This window comes from Globicephala melas, chromosome 11 (genome assembly GCF_963455315.2).
Source record: "Globicephala melas chromosome 11, mGloMel1.2, whole genome shotgun sequence".
Taxonomy (NCBI): domain Eukaryota; kingdom Metazoa; phylum Chordata; class Mammalia; order Artiodactyla; family Delphinidae; genus Globicephala; species Globicephala melas.
In genome coordinates this window covers 21,070,305-21,094,776 of record NC_083324.2, presented here as the reverse complement: position 1 = coordinate 21,094,776, position 24,472 = coordinate 21,070,305, and the positions used below count along the sequence as shown (strand labels likewise).

The 24,472-nt window shown below is 40.9% G+C and overlaps 1 protein-coding gene across 6 annotated transcripts in view; it reads right to left on the bottom strand.

Annotated features, from left to right (window-relative positions):
- Nucleotides 1–24,472, bottom strand: part of FRMD4B (FERM domain containing 4B) — a 336,491-nt gene that overhangs the window by 110,874 nt on the left and 201,145 nt on the right. For all 6 annotated transcript variants that reach the window (XM_030867699.3, XM_060308019.2, XM_060308018.2 and 3 more), the window contains 3 exons: nt 18,739–18,804; nt 16,289–16,383; nt 2,178–2,270 (listed from right to left, as the gene is read on the bottom strand). In XM_030867699.3, the coding sequence (XP_030723559.1) occupies nt 2,178–2,270; nt 16,289–16,383; nt 18,739–18,804 (254 nt within the window). The remainder of the gene's footprint in view (nt 1–2,177; nt 2,271–16,288; nt 16,384–18,738; nt 18,805–24,472) is intronic.

The following is a 24,472-nucleotide window of genomic DNA, read 5'->3' as shown; positions in this document are numbered from 1 at the left end:
GCTAAGTGATTACGGGACACTCGTGAGATAAGTGCTGAAACTCACAAACAGGCAGCAGGCAACTCCGGAATCCCAGGAACTCGCTTTGGAATGACAGGGCTGCCTTATGAGTGACTGTACAGAAGGAAAGACACAGCTTTCTCCCCTGGCATTCTGAGACCAAAAATAGACCAGATAGTAGTGGTCAAAGAACTAGAACACAAACCTGGTGACTAAATAAATGGCACTGAGTAGTTAGGCTACAGAAGCACTGCCTATGTGCCCAAAGATGAAAGTGTAAGGATGTTAACTGCAAGCTACATCTTAATAAGGTCACTGGAAACAGCCTCAACACTTAACAGCAGCGTGGATAGCTAAATTACGAAAGTGAAAAGAAATAAGGTGATTTTCATATACCGAAGGAAAGATCTCCAGGTTAAAAAAAAAAAAAAGTAAGTCACCAAACAACTCATCAGCCTTATTTTTCTCTAAGAAGGGGAGTGAACTGGGGATACGGTGAGGAAGCAGCCTGATGGAGAGTAATTCTTCCTTTTCACTCTATACTTCCATAAAGTTTGAAATGTTTACAGCGATAATATAATTTTTTGTGAAAAAAGATTGATTTATGTTGAGCCATTTTCCCTACATAATACGAGATGAAAGCTTCTCTATTCTCTGACCCCTGCTTAATTACTAATATACATTTTTTGTTATTGCTGCTGGTCTGTGTTTGTCTTTTTCTCCATTTCCATGCACACAAGCACTCATATCACACTCTTTCCAGGAAACTCCTATGTTTTTCTGTAGGATTTCTGTGTACTTTTCCATACATGCTACGCTCCTGGACAAATCACCATTATGCCACCTCCTTCCTGGGTTTTAAAAATGTGACTTCTGGTGGTAAGAAAAAAATTCTAAACAAGATTTCAGAGCAAAAAGCAAAAAAACAAATTGGGGGCTGTCAGCGCTTTATTTACTTCATAAGGAGCAGCCTCTATCCACAATGACCATCAATTCATGTTAAACAGAGACTTAAAAAGAAAAGGAAAATCCGGACATCTTATCACACTTTTGGATTTCAAGGAGCATAAAGAAGTAAAAAAAAAAGGAACAAGGGTTTGTGGAAATTGACATGATTTTGTCAGGTAAACATACTATAACCAAACCCCACCCCGCCCCAAAGAAAGACAAAAAGCCTCCACCGTCATGTCATAAAACAAAGCATAGTTCAACATCCAAAAAATAACATAAGCTCAGAATTTAGGGTCCATTCTTTAGGTTAATCCAGCTTTATGAAAACATATTTAGATTTATGGGAAATCTCCTACCTTAGCTTATTTTATCATATTTGGCTTCAGACCAGGAAGACAAAATTTATCATGAAAATATATCAAATTCAGGATAGTGGGGAGAGGGGCTACTACATAGGAAGGGGCTTTCAGCAAAATTGGTGCCTTTTTATTTCTTAAGCTAGGTAAGGAACATGGGCGTTACTCTTTATAACATTTTATTATCTGACAGTGTGAATAATTAATGTGAAAAAATATTTCCATCATCGGCTGGCTTTAAGAAATCACTCATTTAGTTGAATATATCCATTGCAGGAGGAAATAACTGAGGCCAATATGTATGGTTAAGTGACTTGCCCAAGCAGAGCTCAGAGGACAAATCAAGTATTCCTTCCCAGCAGTCTCTTCAGGAAAGCAGAATTCAGATTTCTGTACTGTTAATTCTTTCCATGAGCATTTGTTTGCATTTTATTGTCTATTCCAATTAAGGTGTGAGATTGTATAAAATTCAATTATTTCCATAGTCTCTAGAAAACATTCCTACATAAAATGTAAGAGTAAGTGTTTGCTATATTTCAAATTATAAAAATCTAGAAGTATGTTGAGTCAGAAACAGGTTTATGTATTAAAATATATTACTTACGTTTTTCAGCTTTAAATGGATTCAAGGGGCTTTGAGAACTAAAGGAAGGTGATTCTATACTTCATCTTCAAAGGAAACAGTTCTACACAGTATCTATGTTAACTTGTTCCCCAGACTAAGACAGCAAAGAATCTCTTTCACGTAATAATTTTTTGATCTGTCCCTTCTATTTTAAAATTCTCTCTGATCAACAAGAATTTTTTTTTTCTAAAAAAAAAAAAAAAAAGAGGCAGGTGGTGATGGTAGATGTGTCTCTGGTTACATACCTCACAGAAAAGTACAAAACGGTTGGGCCTGGTTTCTTGGGCAAATCGTGGTCAAGAACTCGGTGGTCTAACTGTAGCCAGTTCTGCTGACCTCTGTAAGAGGAAAACAAAACAAAACAAGAAAGATTAAACAGAAACCCAGAGAAAGGTTTAATAAACACTGTGTTGGCAGAGCTGTGCGGTAACAGTTATTCTCACACATTAATGGTTGGAGTATAACCTGTTACAACCAGTGATGAGGCCAATTTGGCAATTTCTATCAAAATTACAAAAGCACCTGCCTCTGAACCAGCATTGTCATTTCTGGGAGTTAATCAGGATAAACCTGCACATGTGGAAAATAGCCTATGTATAAAGCCACTCACTGTAGCATTGTTTGTAGCAGCAAACAGGCTCACAACAACCTAAAAAAATGAATTTAAACAGCAATGAAATACTATGCAGCCATACCAAAGATCAAGGGTATCTTTACAAACTTATTGTGAAAAATTTTCAAAATATGGTGTTAAATGAAAAAGCCAGATGCATGACAGTGAGTATAATATATTACCATTTTTTAAGTTAAAAAAAAGAATAGCTAGACATATGTGCATTTATATGTACAAAAATATCTCAGAGAGGATACATCATGAAATGAACAAGAAACTGAAAACACTGGCTGACTTTGGAGATAAAAACCTAGGTGATATTAAACATATTACTCCTTAAATCCTTATTAAATATAAAATCTGAAATATTTTAGATAGTCAAGAAGGGAAACTTTTCTTTTAATGAAAACAGACAGACACAGATAGCTTTTATAAAAATATGGGGTCGACACACTACTATGTATAGAACAGATAACTAATAAGAACCTACTGAATAGCACAGAGAACTCTTCAATACTCTGTAATGACCCATATGGGAATAGAATCTAAAAAAGAGTGGATATATGTGTATGTATAACTGACTCACTTTGTTGTACAGTAGAAACTAAAACAACATTGTAAATTAACTAGACTCCAATAAAAAAATTAATTAAAAGATAAAAATAAAAATATGGGGTCAGGGCTTCCCTGGTGGCACAGTGGTTGAGAGTCCACCTGCTAATGCAGGGGACATGGGTTCATGCCCCGGTTCCGGAAGATCCCACATGCCGCGGAGCGGCTGGGCCCGTGAGCCATGGCCGCTGAGCCTGCGCGTCTGGAGCCTGTGCTCCGCAACGGGAGAGGCCACAGCAGTGAGAGGCCCGCGTACGGCAAAAAAAAAAAAAAAAAAAATGGGGTCTAATATTTTCTGGAGGCTGTTTTTGGATATATATTATGGAATTCCTAACATTTAAGCACGTATCTGTTGATTCATTCAAGTGCTTCATTAAATTCATGGGTATAAACATTCTCCTGAAATTGTGACCTGAGGGATAGAAGAATTGAGACACTGTGGCTGGGGATTGTTTATGTGACTTTTCCAAGATGGTCCCACTAGTTGATCCATTTTAGATTGTAAATTCCAAGAAGGCAGAGACTACATTCGCTTGCTTACACAAAACTTAAGAACATGCTGATAGTGGTGCGATGTCAAATTATACCAAAACCTATAATGGTTCAGAAGACATATTCCAACCTATTTTGGTCTTTGAGTACATAATTTTTTTAAAAATCAGAAAACTCTAAGCTGTATTTATTATAAGTAGATAGGAAACATGAGTAATAATAATAGCAGCTAATCTTTATTGAGCAACTACTTAGTGCCAACCAAGCTGGTACTTTTAAAAATATATTAATACTGTATTTTACAGTAAATCTGCAAAGAAAAGTGGCAGAGCTGGGATTTGAACCCAAGACTTAGGATACAGGAGAAAATGAGATTAGAGGGTTGAATCAGCTTTTTTTTTTTAATTTTTCTTTTCTTGTAGTAAGAACTCTTACTACAGATTTACCCGCTTAATAATTTTTTTAACATCTTTATTGGAGTATAATTGCTTTACAATGGTGTGTTAGTTTCTGCTTTATAACAAAGCGAATCAGTTTCTGCTTTATAACAAAGTGAATCAGCTATACATATACATATATCCCCATATCTCTTCCCTCTTTCGTCTCCCTCCCTCTCACCCTCCCTATCCCACCCCTCTAGGTGTCACAAAGCACTGACCTGATCTCCCTGTGCATGCAGCTGCTTCCCACTAGCTATCTATCTTACATTTGGTAGTGTATATATATCCATGCCACTCTCTCACTTTGTCCCAGCTTACCTCCCCCTCCCCGTGTCCTCAAGTCCATTCTCTAGTAGGTCTCTGTCTTTATTCCTGTCCTGCCCCTAGGTTCTTCAGAACCTTTTTTTTTTTTAGATTCCATATACATGTGTTAGCATACGGTATTTGGTTTTCTCTTTCTGACTTACTTCACTCTGTATAACAGACTCTAGGTCCATCCACCTCACTACAAATAACTCAATTTCGTTTCTTTTTATGGCTGAGTAATATTCCATTGTATATATGTGCCACATCTTCTTCATCCATTCATCTGTCGATGGACATTTAGGTTGCGTCCATGTCCTGGCTATTGTAAACAGAGCTGCAATGAACATTGTGGTACCTGACTTTTTGAATTATGGTTTTCTCAGGGTATATGCCCAGTAGTGGGATTGCTGGGTCATACGGTAGTTCTATTTGTAGTTTTTTAAGGACCCTCCATACTGTTCTCCATAGTGGCTGTATCAATTTACATTCCCACCAACAGTGCAAGAGGGTTCCCTTTTCTCCACACCCTCTCCAGCATTTATTGTTGGTACATTTTTTGATGATGGCCATTCTGACTGGTGTGAGGTGATACCTCATTGTAGTTTTGATTTGCATTTCTCTAATGATTAGTGATGCTGAGCATCCTTTCATGTGTTTGTTGGCAATATGTATATCTTCTTTGGAGAAACGTCTGTTTACGTCTTCTACCCATTTTGGGATTGGGTTGTTTGTGTTTTCGATATTGAGCTGCGTGAGCTGCTTGTAAATTTTGGAGACTAATCCTCTGTCAGTTGCTTCATTTGCAAATATTTTCTCCCATTCTGAGGGTTGCCTTTTCATTTTGTTTATGGTTTCCTTTGCTGTGCAAAAGCCTTTAAGTTTCATTAGGTACCATTTATTTATTTCTGTTTTTATTTCCATTTCTCTAGGAGGTGAGTCAAAAAGGATCTTGCTGTGATTTATGTCAAAGTGTTCTGCCTACGTTTTCCTCTAAGAATTTGATAGTGTCTAGCCTTACATTACATATATATATATATATATATATATATATAATTTTTTTGTGTGTGTGTGGTACGCTGGCCTCTCACTGTTGTGGGCTCTCCCGTTGTGGAGCACAGGCTCTGGACGCACAGGCTCAGCGGCCATGGCTCACGGGCCTAGCCACTGTGTGGCATGTGGGATCTTCCTGGACCGGGGCATGAACCCACGTCCCCTGCATCGGCAGGCGGACTCTCAACCACTGCACCACCAGGGAAGCCCAAGCCTTACAGTTTAGTCTTTAATCCATTTGAGTTTATTTTTGTGTATGGTCTTAGGGAGTGTTCTAATTTCATACTTTTACATGTACCTGTCCAGTTTTCCCAGCACCACTTATTGAAGAGGCTGTCTTTTCTCCATTGTATATTCTTGCCTCCTTTATCAAAAATAAGGCAACCATATGTGCGTGGGTTTACCTCTGGGCTTTCTATCCTGTTCCATTGATCTATATTTCTGTTTTTGTGCCAGTACCATACTGTCTTACTTACTGTAGCTTTGTAGTATAGTCTGAAGTCAGGGAGCCTGATTCCTCCAGCTCCATTTTTCTTTCTCAAGATTGCACTGGCTATTTGGGGTCTTTTGCGTTTCCATACAAATTGTGAAATTTTTTGTTCTAGCTCTGTGAAAAATGCCATTGGTAGTTTGATAGGGATGGCCTCGAATCTGTAGATTGCTTTGAGTAGTATAGTCATTTTCACAATATTGACTCTTCTAATCCAAGAACATGGTATATCTCTCCATCTATTTGTATCATCTTTAATTCTTTTCATTAGTGTCTTATAGTTTTCTGAATACAGGTCTTTTGTCTCCTTAGGTAGGTTAATTCCTAGGTGTTTTATTCTTTTTGTTGCAATGGTAAATAGGAGTGTTTCCTTGATTTTACTTTCAGATTTTTCATCATTAGTGTATAGAAATGCCAGAGATTTCTGTGCATTACTTTTATATCCTGCTACTTTACCAAATTCATTGATTAGCTCTAGTAGTTTTCTGGTAGCATCTTTAGGATTCTCTGTGTATAATATCATGTCATCTGCAAACAGTGACAGCTTTACTTCTTCTTTTCCGATTTGGATTCCTTTTATTTCCTTTTCTTCTCTGATTGCTGTGACTAAAACTTCCAAAACAATGTTGAATAATAGTGGTGAGAGTGGGCAACCTTGTCTTGTTCCTGATCTTAGTGGAAATGGTTTCAGTTTTTCACCACTGAGGACGATGTTGGCTGTGGCTTTGTCATATATGGCCTTTATTGAGTTGAGGTAAGTTCCCTCTATGCCTACTTTCTGGACGGTTTTTATCATAAATGGGTGTTGAATATTGTCAAAAGCTTTTTCTGCATCTATTGAGATGATCATGTGGTTTTTATCCTTCAGTTTGTTAATACGGTGTATCACATTGACTGATTTGCGTATATTGAAGAATCCTTGCATTCCTGGGATAAACCCCACTTGACCATGGTGTATGATCCTTTTAATGTGCTGTTGGATTCTGTTTGCTAGTATTTTGTTGAGGATTTTTGCATCTATGTTCATCAGTGATATTGGCCTGTAGTTTTCTTTCTTTGTGACATCTTTGTCCGGTTTTGGTATCAGGGTGATGGTGGCCTCGTAGAATGAGTTTGGGAGTGTTTCTCCCTCTGCTATATTTTGGAAGAGTTTGAGGACAGCTGTTAGCTCTTCTCTAAATGTTTGATAGAATTCACCTGTGAAGCCATCTGGTCCTGGACTTTTGTTTGTTGGGAGATATTTAATCACAGTCTCAATTTCAGTGCTTGTGATTGGTCTGTTCATACTTTCTTTTTCTTCCTGTTCAGTCTTGGAAGGTTGTGCTTTTCTAAGAATTTGTCCATTTCTTCAAGGTTGTCCATTTTATTGGCACAGAGTTGCTTGTAGTAATCTCTCATGATCCTTGTATTTCTGCAGTGTCAATTGTTACTTCTCCTTTTTCATTTCTAATTCTATTGATTTGAGTCTTCTCTCTTTTTTTCTTGATGGGTCTGGCTAATGGTTTATCAATTTTGTTTACCTTCTCAAAGAACCAGCTGTTAGTTTTATTGATATTTGCTATTGTTTCCTTCATTTCTTTTTCATTTATTTCTGATCTGATCTTTATGATTTCTTTCCTTCTGCTAACTTAGGGGTTTTTTTGTTCTTCGTTCTCTAATTGCTTTAGGTGTAACGTTAGGTTGTTTATTTGAGATGTTTCTTGTTTCTTAAGGTAGGACTGTATTGCTATAAACTTCCCTCTTAGAACTGCTTTCACTGCAGTGCATAGATTTTGGGCGATCGTGTTTTCACTGTCGTTTGTTCCTAGGATTTTTTTGATTTCCTCTTTGATTTCTTCAGTGATCTCTTGGTTATTAAGTAGTGTATTGTTTAGCCTCCATGTGTTTGTATTTTTTACAGATTTTTTTCCTGTGATTGATATCTAGTCTCATAGCGCTGTGGTCAGAAAAGGTACTTGATACAATTTCAATTTTCTTACATTTACCAAGGCTTGACTTGTGACCCCAGATATGATTTATCCTGGAGAATGTTCCATGAGCACTTGAGAAGAAAGTGTATTCTGTTGTTTTTGGATGGAATGTCCTAAATATCAATTAAGTCCATCTTGTTTAATGTATCATTTAAAGCTTGTGTTTCCTTATTTATTTTCATTTTGGATGATCTGTCCATTAGTGAAAGTGGGGTGTTAAAGTCCCCTACTATTATTGTGTTACTGTTGATTTCCCCTTTTATGTCTGTAAGCATTTGCCTTATGTATCGAGGTGCTCCTATGTTGGGGGCATAAATATTTACAATTGTTATATATTCTTCTTGGATCGATCCCTTGATCATTACGCAGTGTCCTTCTTTGTCTCTTGTAATAGTCTTTATTTTAAAGTCTATTTTGTCTGATACGAGAATTGCTACTCCAGCTTTCTTTTGGTTTCCATTTGCATGGAATATCTTTTTCCATCCCATCACTTTCCGTCTGTTTGTGTCCCTAGGTCTGAAGTGGGTCTATTGTAGACAGCATATATACGGGTCTTGTTTTTGTATCCATTCAGCCAGTCTACATCTTTTGGTTGGAGCATTTAATCCATTTATATTTAAGGTAATTTTCGATATGTATATTCCTACTGCCATTTTCTTAATTGTTTTGGGTTTGTTATTGTAGGTCTTTTCCTTCTCTGTGTTTCCTGCCTAGAGGAGTTCCTTTAGCATTTGTTGTAAAGCTGGTTTGGTGGTGCTGAATTCTCTTAGCTTTTGCTTGTCTGTAAAGGTTTTAATTTCTCTGTCAAATCTGAATGAGATCCTTGCTGGGTAGAGTAATCTTGGTTGTAGGTTTTTCCCTTTCATCACTTTAAATATGTCCTGCCATTCCCTTCTGGGGTGCAGAGTTTCTGCTGAAAGATCAGGTATTAACCTTATGGGGATTCCCTTGTATGTTATTTGTTGTTTTTCCCTTGCTGCTTTTAATATTTTTTCTTTGTATTTAATTTTTGATAGTTTGATTAATATGTGTCTTGGCGTGTTTCTCCTTAGATTTATCCTGTATGGGACTCTCTTCACTTCCTGGACTTGATTAACTATTTCCTTTCCCATATTCGGGAAGTTTTCAACTATAATCTCTTCAAATATTTTCTCAGTCCCTTTCTTTTCCTCTTCTTCTTCTGGGACCCCTGTAATTTGAATTTTGGTGCATTTAATGTTGTCCCAGAGGTCTCTGAGACTGTCCTCAGTTCTTTTCATTCTTTCTTTATTCTGCTCTGCAGTAGTTATTTCCACTATTTTATCTTCTAGGTCACTTATCCGTTCTTCTCCCTCAGTTATTCTGCTATTCATTAGTTCTACAGAATTTTAAATTTCATTTATTGTGTTGTTCATCATTGCTTGTTTGCTCTTTAGTTCTTCTAGGTCCTTGTTAAACGTTTCTTGTATTTTCTCCATTCTACTTCCAAGCTTTTGGATCATCTTTACTATCATTATTCTGAATTCCTTTTCAGGTAGACTGCCTATTTCCTCTTCATTTGCTTGGTCTGGTGGGTTTCTACCTTGCACCTTCATCTGCTGTGTGTTTCTCTGTCTTCTCATTTTACTTAAGTTGCTGTGTTTGGGCTCTCCTTTTCGCAGGCTGCAGGTTCGTAGTTCCCGTTGTTTTTGGTGTCTGTCCCCAGTGTCTAAGGTTGGTTCAGTGTGTTGTGTAGGCTTCTTCGTGGAGGGGACTGGTACCTGTGTTCTGGTGGATGAGGCTGGATCTTGTCTTTCTGGTGGCCAGGTCCATGTCTGGTGGTGTGTTTTGGGGTGTATATGGCCTTATGATTTTAGGCAGCCTCTCTGCAAATGGATGGGATTGTGTTCCTTTCTTGCTAGTTGTGTGGCATAGGGCGTCCAGCAGTGTAGCTTGCTGGTCATTGAGTGGAGCTGGGTCTTGGGGTTGAGATGGAGATCTCTGGGAGATTTTCGCCGTTTGATATTACGTGGAGCTGGGAGGTCTCTTGTGGACCAGTGTCCTGAACTTGGCTCTCCCACCTCAGTGGCACAGCACTGACTCCTGGCTGGAGCACCAAGAGCCTTTCATCCACACGGCTCAGAATAAAAGGGAGAAAGAAAAGAAAAAAAGAAAAGAGAAGGGAAGGGAAGGAAGGAGATAAAATAAAATAAAGTTATTAAATTATTAAGAAAAAAAATTTTAAGTAATAAAAAAAAACGGACAGACAGAAACCTAGGACAAATGGTAAAAGCAAAGCTATACAGACAAAATCACGCACAGAAGCATATACATACACACTCACAAAAAGAGAAAAAGGGAATAATATATATATATCGTTGCTCCCAAAGTCCACCTCCTCAATCTGGGATGATTCGTTGTCTATTCAGGTGTTCCACAGATGCAGGGTACGTCAAGTTGATTGTGGAGATTTAATCTGCTGCTCCTGAGGCTGCTGGGAGAGATCTCCCTTTCTCTTCTTTGTTCGCACAGGTCCTGGGGTTCAGCTTTGGATTTGGCCCCGCCTCTGCGTGTAGGTTGCCTGAGGGCGTCTGTTCTTCGCTCGGACAGCACGGGGTTAAAGGAGCAGCTGCTTCGGGGGCTCTGGCTCACTCAGGCCGCGGGGAGGGAGGGGCGCGGATGCGGGGCGAGCCTGCGGCGGCAGAGGCCAGCGTGACGTTACACCAGCCTGAGGCGCGCCGTGCGTTCTCCCAGGGAAGTTGTCCCTGGATCACGGGACCCTGGCGGTGGTGGGCTGCACAGGCTTCCCGGAAGGGGGGTGTGGATAGTGACCTGTGCTCGCACACAGGCTTCTTGGTGGCGGCAGCAGCACCCTTAGCGTCTCATGCCCGTTTCTGGGGTCCGCGCTCATAGCCGCAGCTCGCGCCCGTCTCTGGAGCTCCTTTAAGCGGCGCTCTGAATCCCCTCTCCTCGCGCACCAGTAAACGAAGAGGCAAGAAAAAGTCTCTTGCCTCTTCGGCAGCTCCAGACGTTTTCCCGGACTCCCTCCCGGCTACCTGTGGCGCACTAGCTCCTTCAGGCTGTGTTCACGCCGCCAACCCCAGCCCTCTCCCTGGGATCCGACCTCCGAAGCCCGAGCCTCAGCTCGCAGCCCCGCCCGCCCCGGCGGGTGAGCAGACAAGCCTCTCCGGCTGGTGAGTGGTGGCCGGCCCCAATCCTCTGTGAGGGAATCTCTCCGTTTTGCCCTCCGCACCCCTGTAGCCGCGCTCTCCGCGGCTTCGAAGCCTTCCCCCCTCCGCCACCCGCAGTCTCCGCCCGCGAAGGGGCTCCTAGCGTGTGGAAACCCTTCCTCCTTCACAGCTCCCTCCCACTGGTGCGGGTCCCGTCCCTATTCTTTGGTCTCTGCTTTTTCTTTTACCCTACCCAGGTACGTGGGGAGTTTCTTGCCTTTTGGGAGGTCTGGGGTCTTCTGCCAGCGTTCAGTAGGTGTTCCGTAGGAGGTGTTTCACATGTAGCCGGATTTCTGATGTATTTATGGGGAGGAAGGTGATCTCCGCGTGTTACTCTTCCGCCATCTTGAGGCTCCTCCCCTATTCCTGTTTTTTGTCACTTACTAGTTTTAACATAGGAAAAAAGTGTGTCTCTATTTCTGTAATTATTAGATGAGACTTCCAATAACTGTCTCTAGCTTTCCTTGGAGGAATATTATCAAGATAAGTTGATATAAGTGACATAAGGAAAGGTTCATAGAATTACTGCTTTTGTGGGTAAAAAATATATAAGGAGAGGGGACTGGAAGTTAAAAGATTCTTACACTGTATTTGATCAAGTTTAGGATGGCACTGATTTGAAGACATACCCCAATTTCACAGATGCTCAAATGTATGTCTGAAATACATAAAGTATTGTATAGTATTTAAAAGTTTTCTTAGAGAAAATGAGAGTAATTTTGAATTGTCTTTTTTGCTTTTACTTAGGAAGATGTGGCATCATTTAAGAAGCATAATGTATATTTACATGAACTTGTGTGAAATGATGTCCAAGAATGCAGCAAGTTGTATAATAACATATAGAGCATAAATCAATTATATTAACCACAGAAGACACTCAAATACTATTATATATTGACGAAAATTCTTAGAATTCTTAGATACACTTCTGGAGAGATACAGAGCAAATTGCTACATCAAAAGACAGCAGCCTCAACTATGATATTAAATGTTTTTATAAGAAGATATTCATGTAAAAGTAATACAAAAATAAGTTTTTAGAAAAAAAATCTACCCATAATTTCACCAACAGGATGAAGTTAGAAGAACAAAAAAGTGAAAATTACCCTTAACTCTATCATTGAGATATATTCCAGGTTAACATGCTCTTTTCTAGCCTTTGAGAGTAAAATGAGATCAAAAAGCACTTATTCCTTATAACCTACTTTTCTCAAGTTTTTCCATCAGCAAATGGGACAGATCTAATCAATACCTCAAAAAGACATGAATTTACACATTCACCTCTATCAGCTGTGTTAGCCCACTATGAAGCAAGCGTCCCTTTTGGCTAGAATTGTATCAGTCAAAGGTCGATCATCTCAGGCCCACCGGATGGAACGGTGATCAGAAATCCCAATTGTGTTGTGAAACCTATTTGTTATTTCTTAATAAACAAAGTTCATCCAGCAAATCCTTTCAAAACAAGGAAAGGAAAAAAATGTCAAGTGGGTTGAAGGGGATGGGAACCATTATGGGGAACAGAGTGCTGCCTTAGGAGGGTCGTGACTGCCCTCTAGGGGTAAAGACTCGCCCTGCACACAGAACACCAGAAGGCACTAACCCGCGTGAGCTTAGGAATTCTATCCCCTCCCTCCAATAGGACCACGAATTGGTTTTTGTTGGTCACCATCACTACTTTTATCATGTAACCGCGTGATTCCATTTTTCCATTCCTCTTCTTGGCCCGTGGAGTAGGATACAGACAGTGGCTAGTTTCATTGACAAAATGTCCCCTCCGCTTTGCCTTACTCTATTTGAAGTTCACCAAAGGCAAAGAACTGATGTGGCATCTGGGCTGGAAAATGCAATTCACACAGCATCCTGGGAGGGATCCGACTAAGTGGTTTTATGCGGGCGGGGGAAGGGGAGTGCTGAAAGAAAATACTTTCCAAAAATATTTACCAGACAAGAAAAAGAACTAAGCCTGTGACCAAGACATTCCAAGGAGACACCCTTTGACAGAAGCAATTTTCCAGACCTGTTCCCCAGAAAGGTGGAAATGGCCAATTCCCACTCCCCCAAGAGCCCAGCTCATACTTCTTCTAAAAATAAACACAGCTAGAGCCAGAAGACACCTTCTAAACTGATCATAATTCAGAAACAGACTCTGCTGTCATTTGCAGGGGAGTGCACGAAGGACACTTTGGAGCCAGGCTTCTTGGAAAGACTATAAGCATTGACTGATGTCACTAAAGAAAATAGCTAGAGGAGGGACTTAAGTGAGACATTCTTCTTCCAATAGAGTATTTAGAAAGAAATCATCCCCAGGCACACAATGGGGAGAGTGGCCCAAGGCAGAAAAGGAAATCATTCATATTATGTATTCCTTACTTTCTGAAGAGAAGGTGCTACAGTCTGAACACTTGATGTATGCCCCCTCTGGTTATGTTCACCTGAGTCTGGAGCTTTCCCAAAAGCCAGCCATGTGGCCAGGACGCTTTTCCAGCCCACCATGAACCTTACAGCCTGGGACATTTGCAAGACCACAGTCATTAATCATGTCACTCCCCTGCAGAACATCCTTCAGGGGCCTTGGTGTGCCTTCTGCATCTCCATGACTCTCTGGGCTCACCTGTGTCTTTGTCCTTCTTATATCTTAATCCACGCTCAGGCCAGTTTCCTAGCCACTGGGCAGATGTACCATGTTCATGACCATGTCCATGCACTGGTGCACCAAATGACTTTTCCCTGAATGCCGGCTCCTCTCCCCACTACCTAAGGTCTAAGTGCCCTCCCAGTTACCCTCCTGTGTGGCTTCCCACCCAAGTCCTCCTTCAGAGCACACCTTCCTGCCATGACTACGAACGATAGGATGTTGTGTGCGTGGGCTCTGCATAGTATTATACCTGTTTAATAGTATAATACTATGACCCTATCATATGTACCTTATATAGTACTTATTACTTTGGTGCTATTATTATGCCCATTGTACAGATGAGAAAACTTGAGTGTCAGAGGTATTAAGTCTAAGATCTCATAGCTACCAAGCTTCTCTGATGTCCACCCTGCCTCCCTCTCAACCATTATCTTGTACCACTTTTCCTCTTACTCTCTCTATTCAAGGCATACTGGCTTTTTTTTTTCGTTCTCAAAAATAAAAAAACAAAGTCAAGCTTATTCTCACCTGAGAGTATTTCCACCCGCTTTAGTTAAGAAAGGCACCCCTACTTTTGCAGAACTGGTTCTTGCTTTCTATTACACATCACCTTTTATAAGCCGTCCTGGTCCACCCTGTCTAAAACTGCACCACCCCACCCCCATTTTTCTTGATCATGGCCTCTTGTTTCATGTTCTTCAAAGCACTTGTCATTGCTGGTATCTTCTCATTTATCTTTTTTTTTTTAATATTTATTTATTTTGGCTACACTGGGTCTTAGTTGCAGCATGCAGGACCGTTTAGTTGCAGCATGCAGACTCTTAGTTGTGGCATGTGGACTCTTTAGTTGCGGCATGCATGTGGGATCTAGTTCCCCAGCCAGGGATCAAACCCGGGCCCCCTGCATTGGGAGCGCAGAGTCTTACCCACTGGACCACCAGGGAAGTCCCTCATTTATCTATTTATTTACTTGTTCTACTGGACCATACTAGTGCAACATAAGCTCCATGAGAGGAAGAACCTGGTCTGTGTTGTTCACAGCTGAATCCCTGGAAGCTAGAACAAATGCCTGGCATTTAGTGGCACTCAAGAAATAACTGTTGAATGGATAAATTACTCCAACATTCATGATTTTAGCCTCTATTTTATGTGACCTTTCCCCAAATTGTAGTGTTTGTGTATTTATGGTTTTTACCATATAACTTAGCCATCATGTATTTATGGTTTTAAGTCAATGCTGTTTGCTATGATTTCAGTCACATCCAGATTCAACCTGTATGTGTGTGTTTGATCACTGATTCTCATGAACTGGTTTTGTCTTTCCAGCTAGCGCCTGTGCTCAATGGACATCTGCATTTCCTATTTCATCCAGCAGAGGACTGATCAGACAAGGTCTCAAACTGCTGTTGAGTGAACAGATAATTTTGTGATTCGGGATGAAGTGGGTGAGGTGGAGTGCACTTTTTTCCTGCTTTGTTGAACTACATTCAGGAAACATCTTGAGTCTGAAATCAAAGTTTTCAGGTTTTTCTATGTCTCCTGACAACTCAGCTGTCTGGGGTTTTTTTGTTTGTTTTTTTTGCCCAGCCCAAGTCCTGAGCCCACTGGCATTTCCAGGAGGTCCTAAGCTTGCAGCCCACCAAGGCTGGAAGTAATCAGTACATACAAAGTGTTAAAAACAAATTAACCCCTTCCTGAGGTAATTTTCTGCCTGGTTAACATGAAGAATGGAAAAACATTTAAACTGAGAGTTACGGAAAGAATGCTGGCTGGGTGGTTGGCCAATAGATTTTGTGTCTGGAACACGTTTTCTTGAATTTTAATATTTGAAGAGCTCTTTGCAAATTATCCCATAAGGGAGAAGAAATCATTTACTATATCAAGCTGCATATAACGTAGGCAAGTCAGGCTGCCATAAAGCGCACACACACACATACACACATGCAGAAAAGAGCTGGTAAGACTAAACACCTTAGCTTCCACGGAGCTTTAAATTCTTGTGAATTCACTGTTATATACCAAAATATACACAATATCCACGTTAGCATTAAAAATGTAAGTAAAAGAAAAAAAATGAGGGTTACGTAAAATGGGCCTGCCTAAGTGGAAGTTAGAAATTTCGTCCATCATTCAAGTATATACATATTTATCAGGTGGGCACCAAAATCGCCTTTAAACTTTCTGGCCACCACATCCAAACATTAATTCGGTTTCAAGATATGAGTAGATGACACTAGCGTTTCTATCCCCGGTACATAAGCTAAATAAGCAAGCACAACTGCATTCAAAGAAATGTGACGACAGACTATCATCTAGAATAACAAACTCACTGCAACAAATTGCTAAGGCACTTGGGACAATGTTCTGAGTTCTTAGAATGATCAATATTCCCTTTCTTCTCCTTTTACCAGAGTTCTAAAGAAAAACCTGTATTAAGAAATCTTTAGCTAAGCAGGACGTATTCTAATTCTTGCAGCGCTCCCCCTGCCCCTGCTTTTGCCAGTTGAGAGTTACGCACATAGGTAACCCAGACAAAAGGTAAAAATAGGAAAACTCTTACGTGTCATCTGTAAACGTGATTCCAAAATACTCCTTTTCTTTCAGGCTGAAATGCGAAGCCACGAGGTCCAGCAACTCTCTTGATAAAAGTTTGGGCTGTTAAGATAAAAATAGGATTAGGAACAATTTGGTCCCCTCTCTCTCTTACTGCTACCACTTTCCTCTGTCCCAAACAGTTTAAAGCAGCCTTTGTTTGTTTGTTTTCGGATGCCCGTGCCCTTTTGTTGCTTAATCTACTATAGACCATTCTCTAAGGGTTCGGGAAGGGGGGGAAATGGGAACAGGAACACCGCTGAGATCATCATTTTGATATATTTGCAATTCCGTCCAGCACCTTATTTTTTCCTCTAAAGTAAAAGTGTATGCACCAATGCATTGGTGTTTTGGAAAAAATGCTCTTTTATATATAGTATGGTTTAGTGATCAAGACAAAGAATATGAAACACCACCTAGACTGTAGGAATAACTTGGCTTGGTCAACTGAGGAGGGTCAAGACCCAAAGGCTCAAGACCCAGAGAGAACTAACAACAACAACAACACCACAATAATAATAATAGTGACTGTCTACTGTGCTGGACTCCTTCTACCCATTATTTCATTTTAATCCTTACAAAGAGTCTATGAAGTAGGGGTTCCTGCCATTTTATAGATGAGCCAACAAAGGCCAAGAGCCGTCAAGCATCTTGCTTGATGTTCCAGTTAGTTAAGGACCTGATTTGAACCCAGTTCTGTCTGAATCCAAAGACTAAGCTTTGCACTTCTCTCCTGGGATGGAGTAACTGTATCCATCGTGCAGATCATCATCACGAGTACTTACTGGGCACCTCATTAGAGGAAGGATCTAGTCTATAAGCTTTTGGGAAGCACTGGCTCTGGTGGGAAGAAGCATGGTTTGTAATCAGCCAGTGTCCAGAGTGAGAGCAGATGGTGGATTTGCAGAGACTGGGGAAGGAAAGGGGGATTGCAGGGAGGCATTCTAGGTGGACTTCTTTTGACCTTTGAGCCACACGTTTTAGGGCTCATTATGGTAGTTTGAGGGTTGGATGTTTGTTGTTGGGGAAGAAAGAACAGTCATGATAAAAAAAGAAGAAAGAAAAAAAGTTAAAGGAAAAGAAAAAAGAAAAGAATAGAAATCTAGACCAAAAGGTCTACTCTGGTGAAACTATGATTGATGTGCTATTTTCATTCTAATTGAAGCCTGTACAGAGTGGGCTCGGCACAGCCTCAGAAAGGAGAATTTAGGTTTGGTGAAGGGAGGGAATTCTAGCCACAGCTTTAGGTGTGGCTGTCATCAGGCACTTCCACGGTCTTTTAAGATTCTGGGTCCAGAGTGTTGGGTGAATAAAGACAGAAGCATCAATAATTAAGATATCATCACTCGTATAGTCCCATGTGTTTTACAGAGATTTTGTTCACATATATAATGCAGTTTGATGTTTTTTTAATTATACTGAAGTACAGCTGATTTACAATGTTGTGTTAATTTCTACTGTATGGCAAATTGACTCAGTTATACATATATATATATATATACACACATATATATATATATATGCTTTTTTAATATTCTTTTCCACTATGGTTTATCACAGGATATTGAATATAGTTCCCTGTGCTATACAGTAGGACCTTGTTTATCCATCCTGTATCTACGAGTTTGTATCTGCTAATCCCAAGCTCCCAAGCTCCCAAGCTGACTTGCAGACATAGAGAACAGACTTGTGGCTGTCAAGGGGGAGGGTGGGGGAGGGAAGGATTGGGAGCTTGGGATTAATCTAGTATGATTTTAACCATAATTTCTGAGAGGAATATTAGGCAATCTTAATCCCAGTTCACAGCTGTTGAAACTGGGTATTTAACTTGGACCATGCCATGTGACAGGAAAGTGGCAGAATGACGAGTCTCAGCTCACAAAAACCCTTTCAGGGAAGCATTATGGTCTCCAGTTTACCAACAAGAGGTGATTCAGAGAAGTCAAGTCACTTGCCCAGGGTCACACAGCTACTGAGTGTCAAAGCTCAGACTGCAATCCAAGCATCTCTGAATCCTGTCACCAGTCTCTAGTTACTCTTTTTTTTTTTTTTTTTTGTGGTACACGGGCCTCTCACTGTTGTGGCCTCTCCCGCTGCGGAGCACAGGCTCCGGACACGCAGGCCGTGGCTGCGTGGCTCACGGGCCCAGCCGCTCCGCGGCATGTGGGATCCTCCCGGACTGGGGCACGAACCTGTGTCCCCTGCAGCAGTGGCAGGCGGACTCTCAACCACTGCGCCACCAGGGAAGCCCTCTAGTTACTCTTAAATACAGCTACGTTTCCTTGCTTTGAAGCTTTATCCCCCATAAACAATCCTGTGTCACTGGCTCTGAGGCACAGATAAGCAAGCAGGCTGAACATAGGCCACAAGGCCTACAGAGGGAACCAGGATGGCTTGTCTCTATGTGGCATCACCTACCTGAACCAGCAGCTCCAATCTCCTGTCATCCAGGAGGTGCACCTGGCAGTGCCTGCCTTCTGTCATCTGTGGAGACAAGACAGCAAGAGTGGCATCAGGCTGGGGCTGGCAGGCAAACCCTTCAACTTGATTTACCATTTCTTTTACGGGTGATGTGCTCAGCCTAAAAATGCCATCAGTTGAGTTAATCAACAGGTTTGGTCATAAACAGATTTATTATACGGCATCAGCTCTTGCACTTATTTTTATTTATTTATTTATTTTTATTGTATATTTTTTGGCTGCGTTGGGTCTTTGTTGCTGTGTGTAGGCTTTCTCTAGTTGTGGCGAGAGGGGGCTACTCTTCATTGTGGTGCGCGGGCTTCTCATTGCCGTGGCTTCTCTTGTTGCAGAGCACCGGCTCTAGGTGCGTGGGCTTCAGTAGTTGCGGCGCGTGGGCTCAGTAGTTGTGGCTCGCGGGCTTAGTTGCTCCGCGGCATGTGGGATCTTCCCGGACCAGGGCTTGAAGCCGTGTCCCCTGCATTGGCAGGTGGATTCTTAACCACTGTGCCACCAGAGAAGTCCCTATTTTTATTTTTTTAGCTCTTAGATTTAAAAGAAAAAAGAATGAAAAGCAAAGACCACTCAATATATTGAAAAAACAATACCTATACAACACACAAAATTATACTATGAAAAGCAGGTTTCCTTCCCAGAGGAAACTACTATACTTTTCCTTGAATCAATATTTTATTTTCCAAATGAAGATGGTTTTATTCATTGTTGTGTTTTAATAAACACAATACATGCATAATTATAGGATGAAAAACAAATGATACTAAAGTTAAAATGTAAAGCCTCCATTTTTGAAACTTTGGCCCTCCTTTGTAGTATTCATATCACTACCATAATTAGCAGTTAAGAATAGTTAAGACAGGGAGTTCCCTCGTGGTCCAGTGGTTAAGAACCGATCCTGCGATGCAGCGACACCGGTTCGATCCCTGGTCGGGGAACTAAGGTCTCACATGCCGCAGGGCAACTAAGCCCACACACCACAACTAGAGCAACTAGAGAGCCCACGCGCCACAACTACTGAGCCCATGTGCTCTGGAGCCCGCGTGCCACAACTAATGAGCCCATGTGCCCGCATGCCACAACTAGAGAGAAGCCCACGCACTGCAACAAAAGATCTCGTGTGCCACAACTAAAAAAAAATAACAACGCAGCTAAGAAATACTTTTAAAAAAAGAAGAGTTAAGACAGTTAAGAACAATTTGATGTATAAATTAGTAATTATATTTAATTTTTTATCACCTATAACTGCAATACTGGGAAATTACTCCTTGTAAAATATTTAAACAATGCATAAAATGCAAAGATCAACTTTGAGTAACTCATGCTCCAAACCTTTCTACCTGCGGAAATTACCACTCTGTCAGATTGAGGAGAATCCTCACAGACCATCTTTAGATGGATTTTCAGATATATACATGTACATGTTAAAAAAACATATTCTCATGTTAAATGTTTTACTTTAATATTATATTGAACATATTTTGAAATGAAGCAGGTACTCTTTTTTTTAACTTTTTTTAAATAATTAATTTATTTTTATTTAGTTTTGGCTGCATTGGATCTTCATTGCTGCGTGTGGACTTTCTCTAGTTGCGGCGAGCAGGGGCTACTCTTTGTTGTGGTGCGTGGGCTTCTCACCGTGGTGGCTTCTCTTGTTGCAGAGCACGGGCTCTAGGCACACGGGCTTTAGTTGTTGCGGCTCGCGGGCTCTAGAGCGCAGGCTCAGTAGTTGTGGCACACGGGCTTAGTTGCTCCCTGGCATGTGGGATCTTCCCGGACCAGGGCTCGAACCCATGTTCCCTGCATTGGCAGGCAGATTCTTAACCACTGGACCACCAGGGAAGTCCCGAAGCAGGTGCTCTTAATATTTGTGTGTGTGTGTGTGTGTGACTGCAGTGTCTGTGTATATGCATATTTATATGTGTATGGTTTTTTTCAATTGAAGTGGAACTATGCTATACTTACTGTTTTGCCCCTTGCTTTTTTAATTCAATATTTCTTGGAAATCTTTCCAATGTCAACACATATAGACCGACCTCATTCTTTATAAAGGTTCTATAGCATCAAATCATTGTGCAGACGTAGTTAATGAGTCTCCTGCTGAGAAACACTTAGACTGTTTCTAGCCTTTTGCTGTCATAAGCAATGTCACAATAAATTTTGCACATCCAGCTTTGTCCATGCATGTGGAATTGCTGGGTTACTTCTGAAAAGCATCGGCAGCACTTTGTCTCTTAGGTGTTGTACAAAACTATAAGACCTTGGGAATTCCCTGGCAGTCCAGTGGTTAGGACTCAGCACTTGCATTGCCAGGGGCCCAGGTTCAATCCCTGGTCGTAGAACTAAGATCCTGCAAGTCACCATGACTTGGCAAAAAACTGAACAAAACAAAACAAAACAAAACTATAAGACATGGAAACTCAGATACATATAATCCCAATTTAAAAAGAAAATTTCTTCCATTACTGAGAACCAACTACATACTTAGCATTGCCCTAGGTGTTTATAATCTTATCTCTGAGCTGCATAGTCACCTCCTGGGATTGGGGTTGTTATCCCCAATTCAACAGATGAGAAAATTGAGTCTCAGAGTGGGATAAGCAATCTGTTTTTAATGTGAAAAATACTAATTACAATATCTTACTTACATGTTTGATTGAGCTCTGCTCTAAAAGCCTAGAAAGTAGCTCAGTTGATTAGAACGGAGATGTGGCCCATAGCAACCTCGGAAGTAGTGCTAAGAGGTAAGTGGGAAGCTTTACGTTGCCCCATGGCCACTGATTATGCCCTCAAACTCTGTAAAGCCAGGTCACATACACATCTCTGGTGGCAAGAGGAAAGGGAACCAATCTTTGTTTCAGGCACGAAACTGGGAACTTTATGGAAATTATCTCATTAAAGCTCCACAAAACTCTACAATATGGCAACATCCCCATTTTACAGACAAGGAAGTCAAGGTACAGAGTTTAAGGTTAATCATTCAAGTTTGCCTGGGCAAGAAAAAAGCAAGGTAAAATTTGAATTAATGTCTAACTGAAAAAAAAGGTCATCTTTTTTCTACTCTTCTATACTACAGGAGGAAATCAATCGATGTGTCAGTTTAAATCATTTAATCTCTTTTGTAAAACCCACACAAGCAAACCCTAAGTACATGCCCTACAGAACAATCAAATAATACTCAGAAGATCCACGGAAACAATATGAATCCATTAAGGGATATGTCAAAACTCATAAAACATTGCAAGGTATTCTGCTGTTGCATAACCCAAATGAATTTATTTCCTGATTTAAAAAAACATCCTTTCTCCTTTCTGGTTTTCTTTGGATCTCCCTTGATCTAGTCAATGTGCCTTTTGTCAACACACAATTTTATCCTAGAGAGTTTAATAGTAAATTTTTTTTTTAGGTGTATCCGTCCACCTCATGACAACCATGGGCAGTGGTGCCCATGTCTGTACAACTTGATTCTACTCCTTTGGCCTCAGTCGATTGGATGAGGGGAAAGACACCTGACCTAAGCTGGGCCAGTCAGAACCTCAGTCCAGGGAATCTGGAATTGAGTCTGAGTGGATGAAAATATGGTGGTTGTGGGGCAGCCACTGTCTGCTGCATGTGGAGAGAAAGGAAAACCATCTGCAGAGAGAATGAAGAAGACAGGGAGCTAGAAGGAGGCCAGAGAAATAACGCAGCCTAAGAGGAAAAGCTTCAGAATTGCTGTCAGGGTCCCTACGTCTTTCCAGTCACTTCTAGCCCGTTCCACTGGTCTGGGTGAATCCTGTTCTTTTTTTTTTAATTTATTTTTTAATTGACGTATAGTTGATTTGCAATGTTGTGTTAAGTTCTGCTGTACAGCAAAGTGACTCAGTTACACACATGAGTACATTCTTTTTAATACTCTTTTCCATTACGGTTTATCCAGAATCCTTGTTCTTGAGTTCCATAAAACATCCCTGTATTCCTTCAATGAATCCACTTTTTCCCTGCCTCCCTCTCTTAAGCTAACTTGAGTTGGAGTCTGCTTATTGCAACTAAAAGCATCTTCATACGACACCACAGGTATCTATACCTAAACCAAGGCAAAAGATCCCAGAGGACACACTCCCCGGATGATGTCATTAATATGGTAAAATCATCTGCTCAGAATCACTGATACTCCCATCACGGACAATACATCAGCCAAGAGAGAGGCTGACATCTGGGGTGGGGGGCCCGGGGAAGGGACTAAACAAACACCCCACCATGTGATGTGATGATACACACACACAAACTGGAGAAGGGCAGTGCAGATGAACTGGGGAGAAACTGCTACAGTTTTATGCCCACACTGGCACACTTGAATCCTGGCATATCTGAGCCCACAGTCCTCACCAAGCCCTTTCCTTCGTGGGAGGATGGCTCCTCCGGGAGCTCAAAGGGCTAATTTGATCATTAATAACCACAGAAAAACCTGCCCTTGTCACTTAAATCAAAAGTTGAAAGGTGGTGGATGTATCTTGTTGGTCAAAACAATGCTTATGAATAAATTTCAGTTGCTGCTATTAGAAATCAGGAGATGCCATTTTAAAAAAATTTAGATGGTAAGGTCTAGAAACACTGGGCTGGATTTCCTTCATGGCCACATGTGGCCAGGGCAGGGCAGAACAGCCCCCTCTGTAGGTAGTGCTGGTGGTCTCTGGCTCACACATGTGTATTATCTGCCAGGTTCCTGGGAGTCCTTCTATGTGAATAAGAAAACTACATTCAAGTTCACTCTGTACCAGGGAAGAGACACAACCAAACGTCAAAGGAAGGCCTGCTGTGCACCAGGCAAAGGATTTGACACCTGACCCTCATTAACATAAAGTATTCCAAAATAACTGACCAAAAGTCAGGTAGTCCTAATCCAGACCTTCCAGTGTAACAGGGTTTCTAACAAAGTTTACGGGGATAAAATTTCAAATCCAAGCTACGTGTGAACCAATGCATTTATGTGATGGCAAGAGAAAAACAAGAGACTTCAGAATAAAAATACCATTCATGTTCTCTTCTTTTAAAAAAATACTATTTCAATCTCTACACAAGCCTATGAAAGGAGGCATCCTCATTTCAAGCACCAGGAAACTGAGGCCTGAGAAATGATGGAACTTGTACAAGCGTTCTAAGCCAGACTTGGGCTCACAATCATATTTTATCTCTTACTACCTCTGTTACCTTAAAAAAGTTACTCAGTCTTTCCAAACCTCATAAGCAACGTCCTGACAGCTTTTAATCTGACACTCTTGAGAGTGAAATATACCGCTTCTGAGGACCACATTTATTATAGTCCCCACGGGCTTGAAAATTAACAAGCAAACAGCTAAACTTTTCTGTAATCCATTTATCCTCCCATTTAAAAAAAAAAAGCTTTTTAATGGGAGGAATATTACTAACCCATTTAAAAGAATATAAATGACAGGTAAAGTTAAAAAGTACATGGTGGAAACATTCTCCAGAGATGATGGAGCAGAAATAAAAAGAGAGAGGGGAACACTAGTTCCTGTGTCCTTCTGTGACCCTGCCACCTGGCTAGGCATTTCATTTATTTATGTATTTTTGGCTGCACCACATGGCATGCGGGATCTTAGTTCCCTAATCAGGGATCGAACCCATGCCCCCTGCAGTAGAAGAACGGATTCTTAACCACTGGACTGCCAGGGAAGTC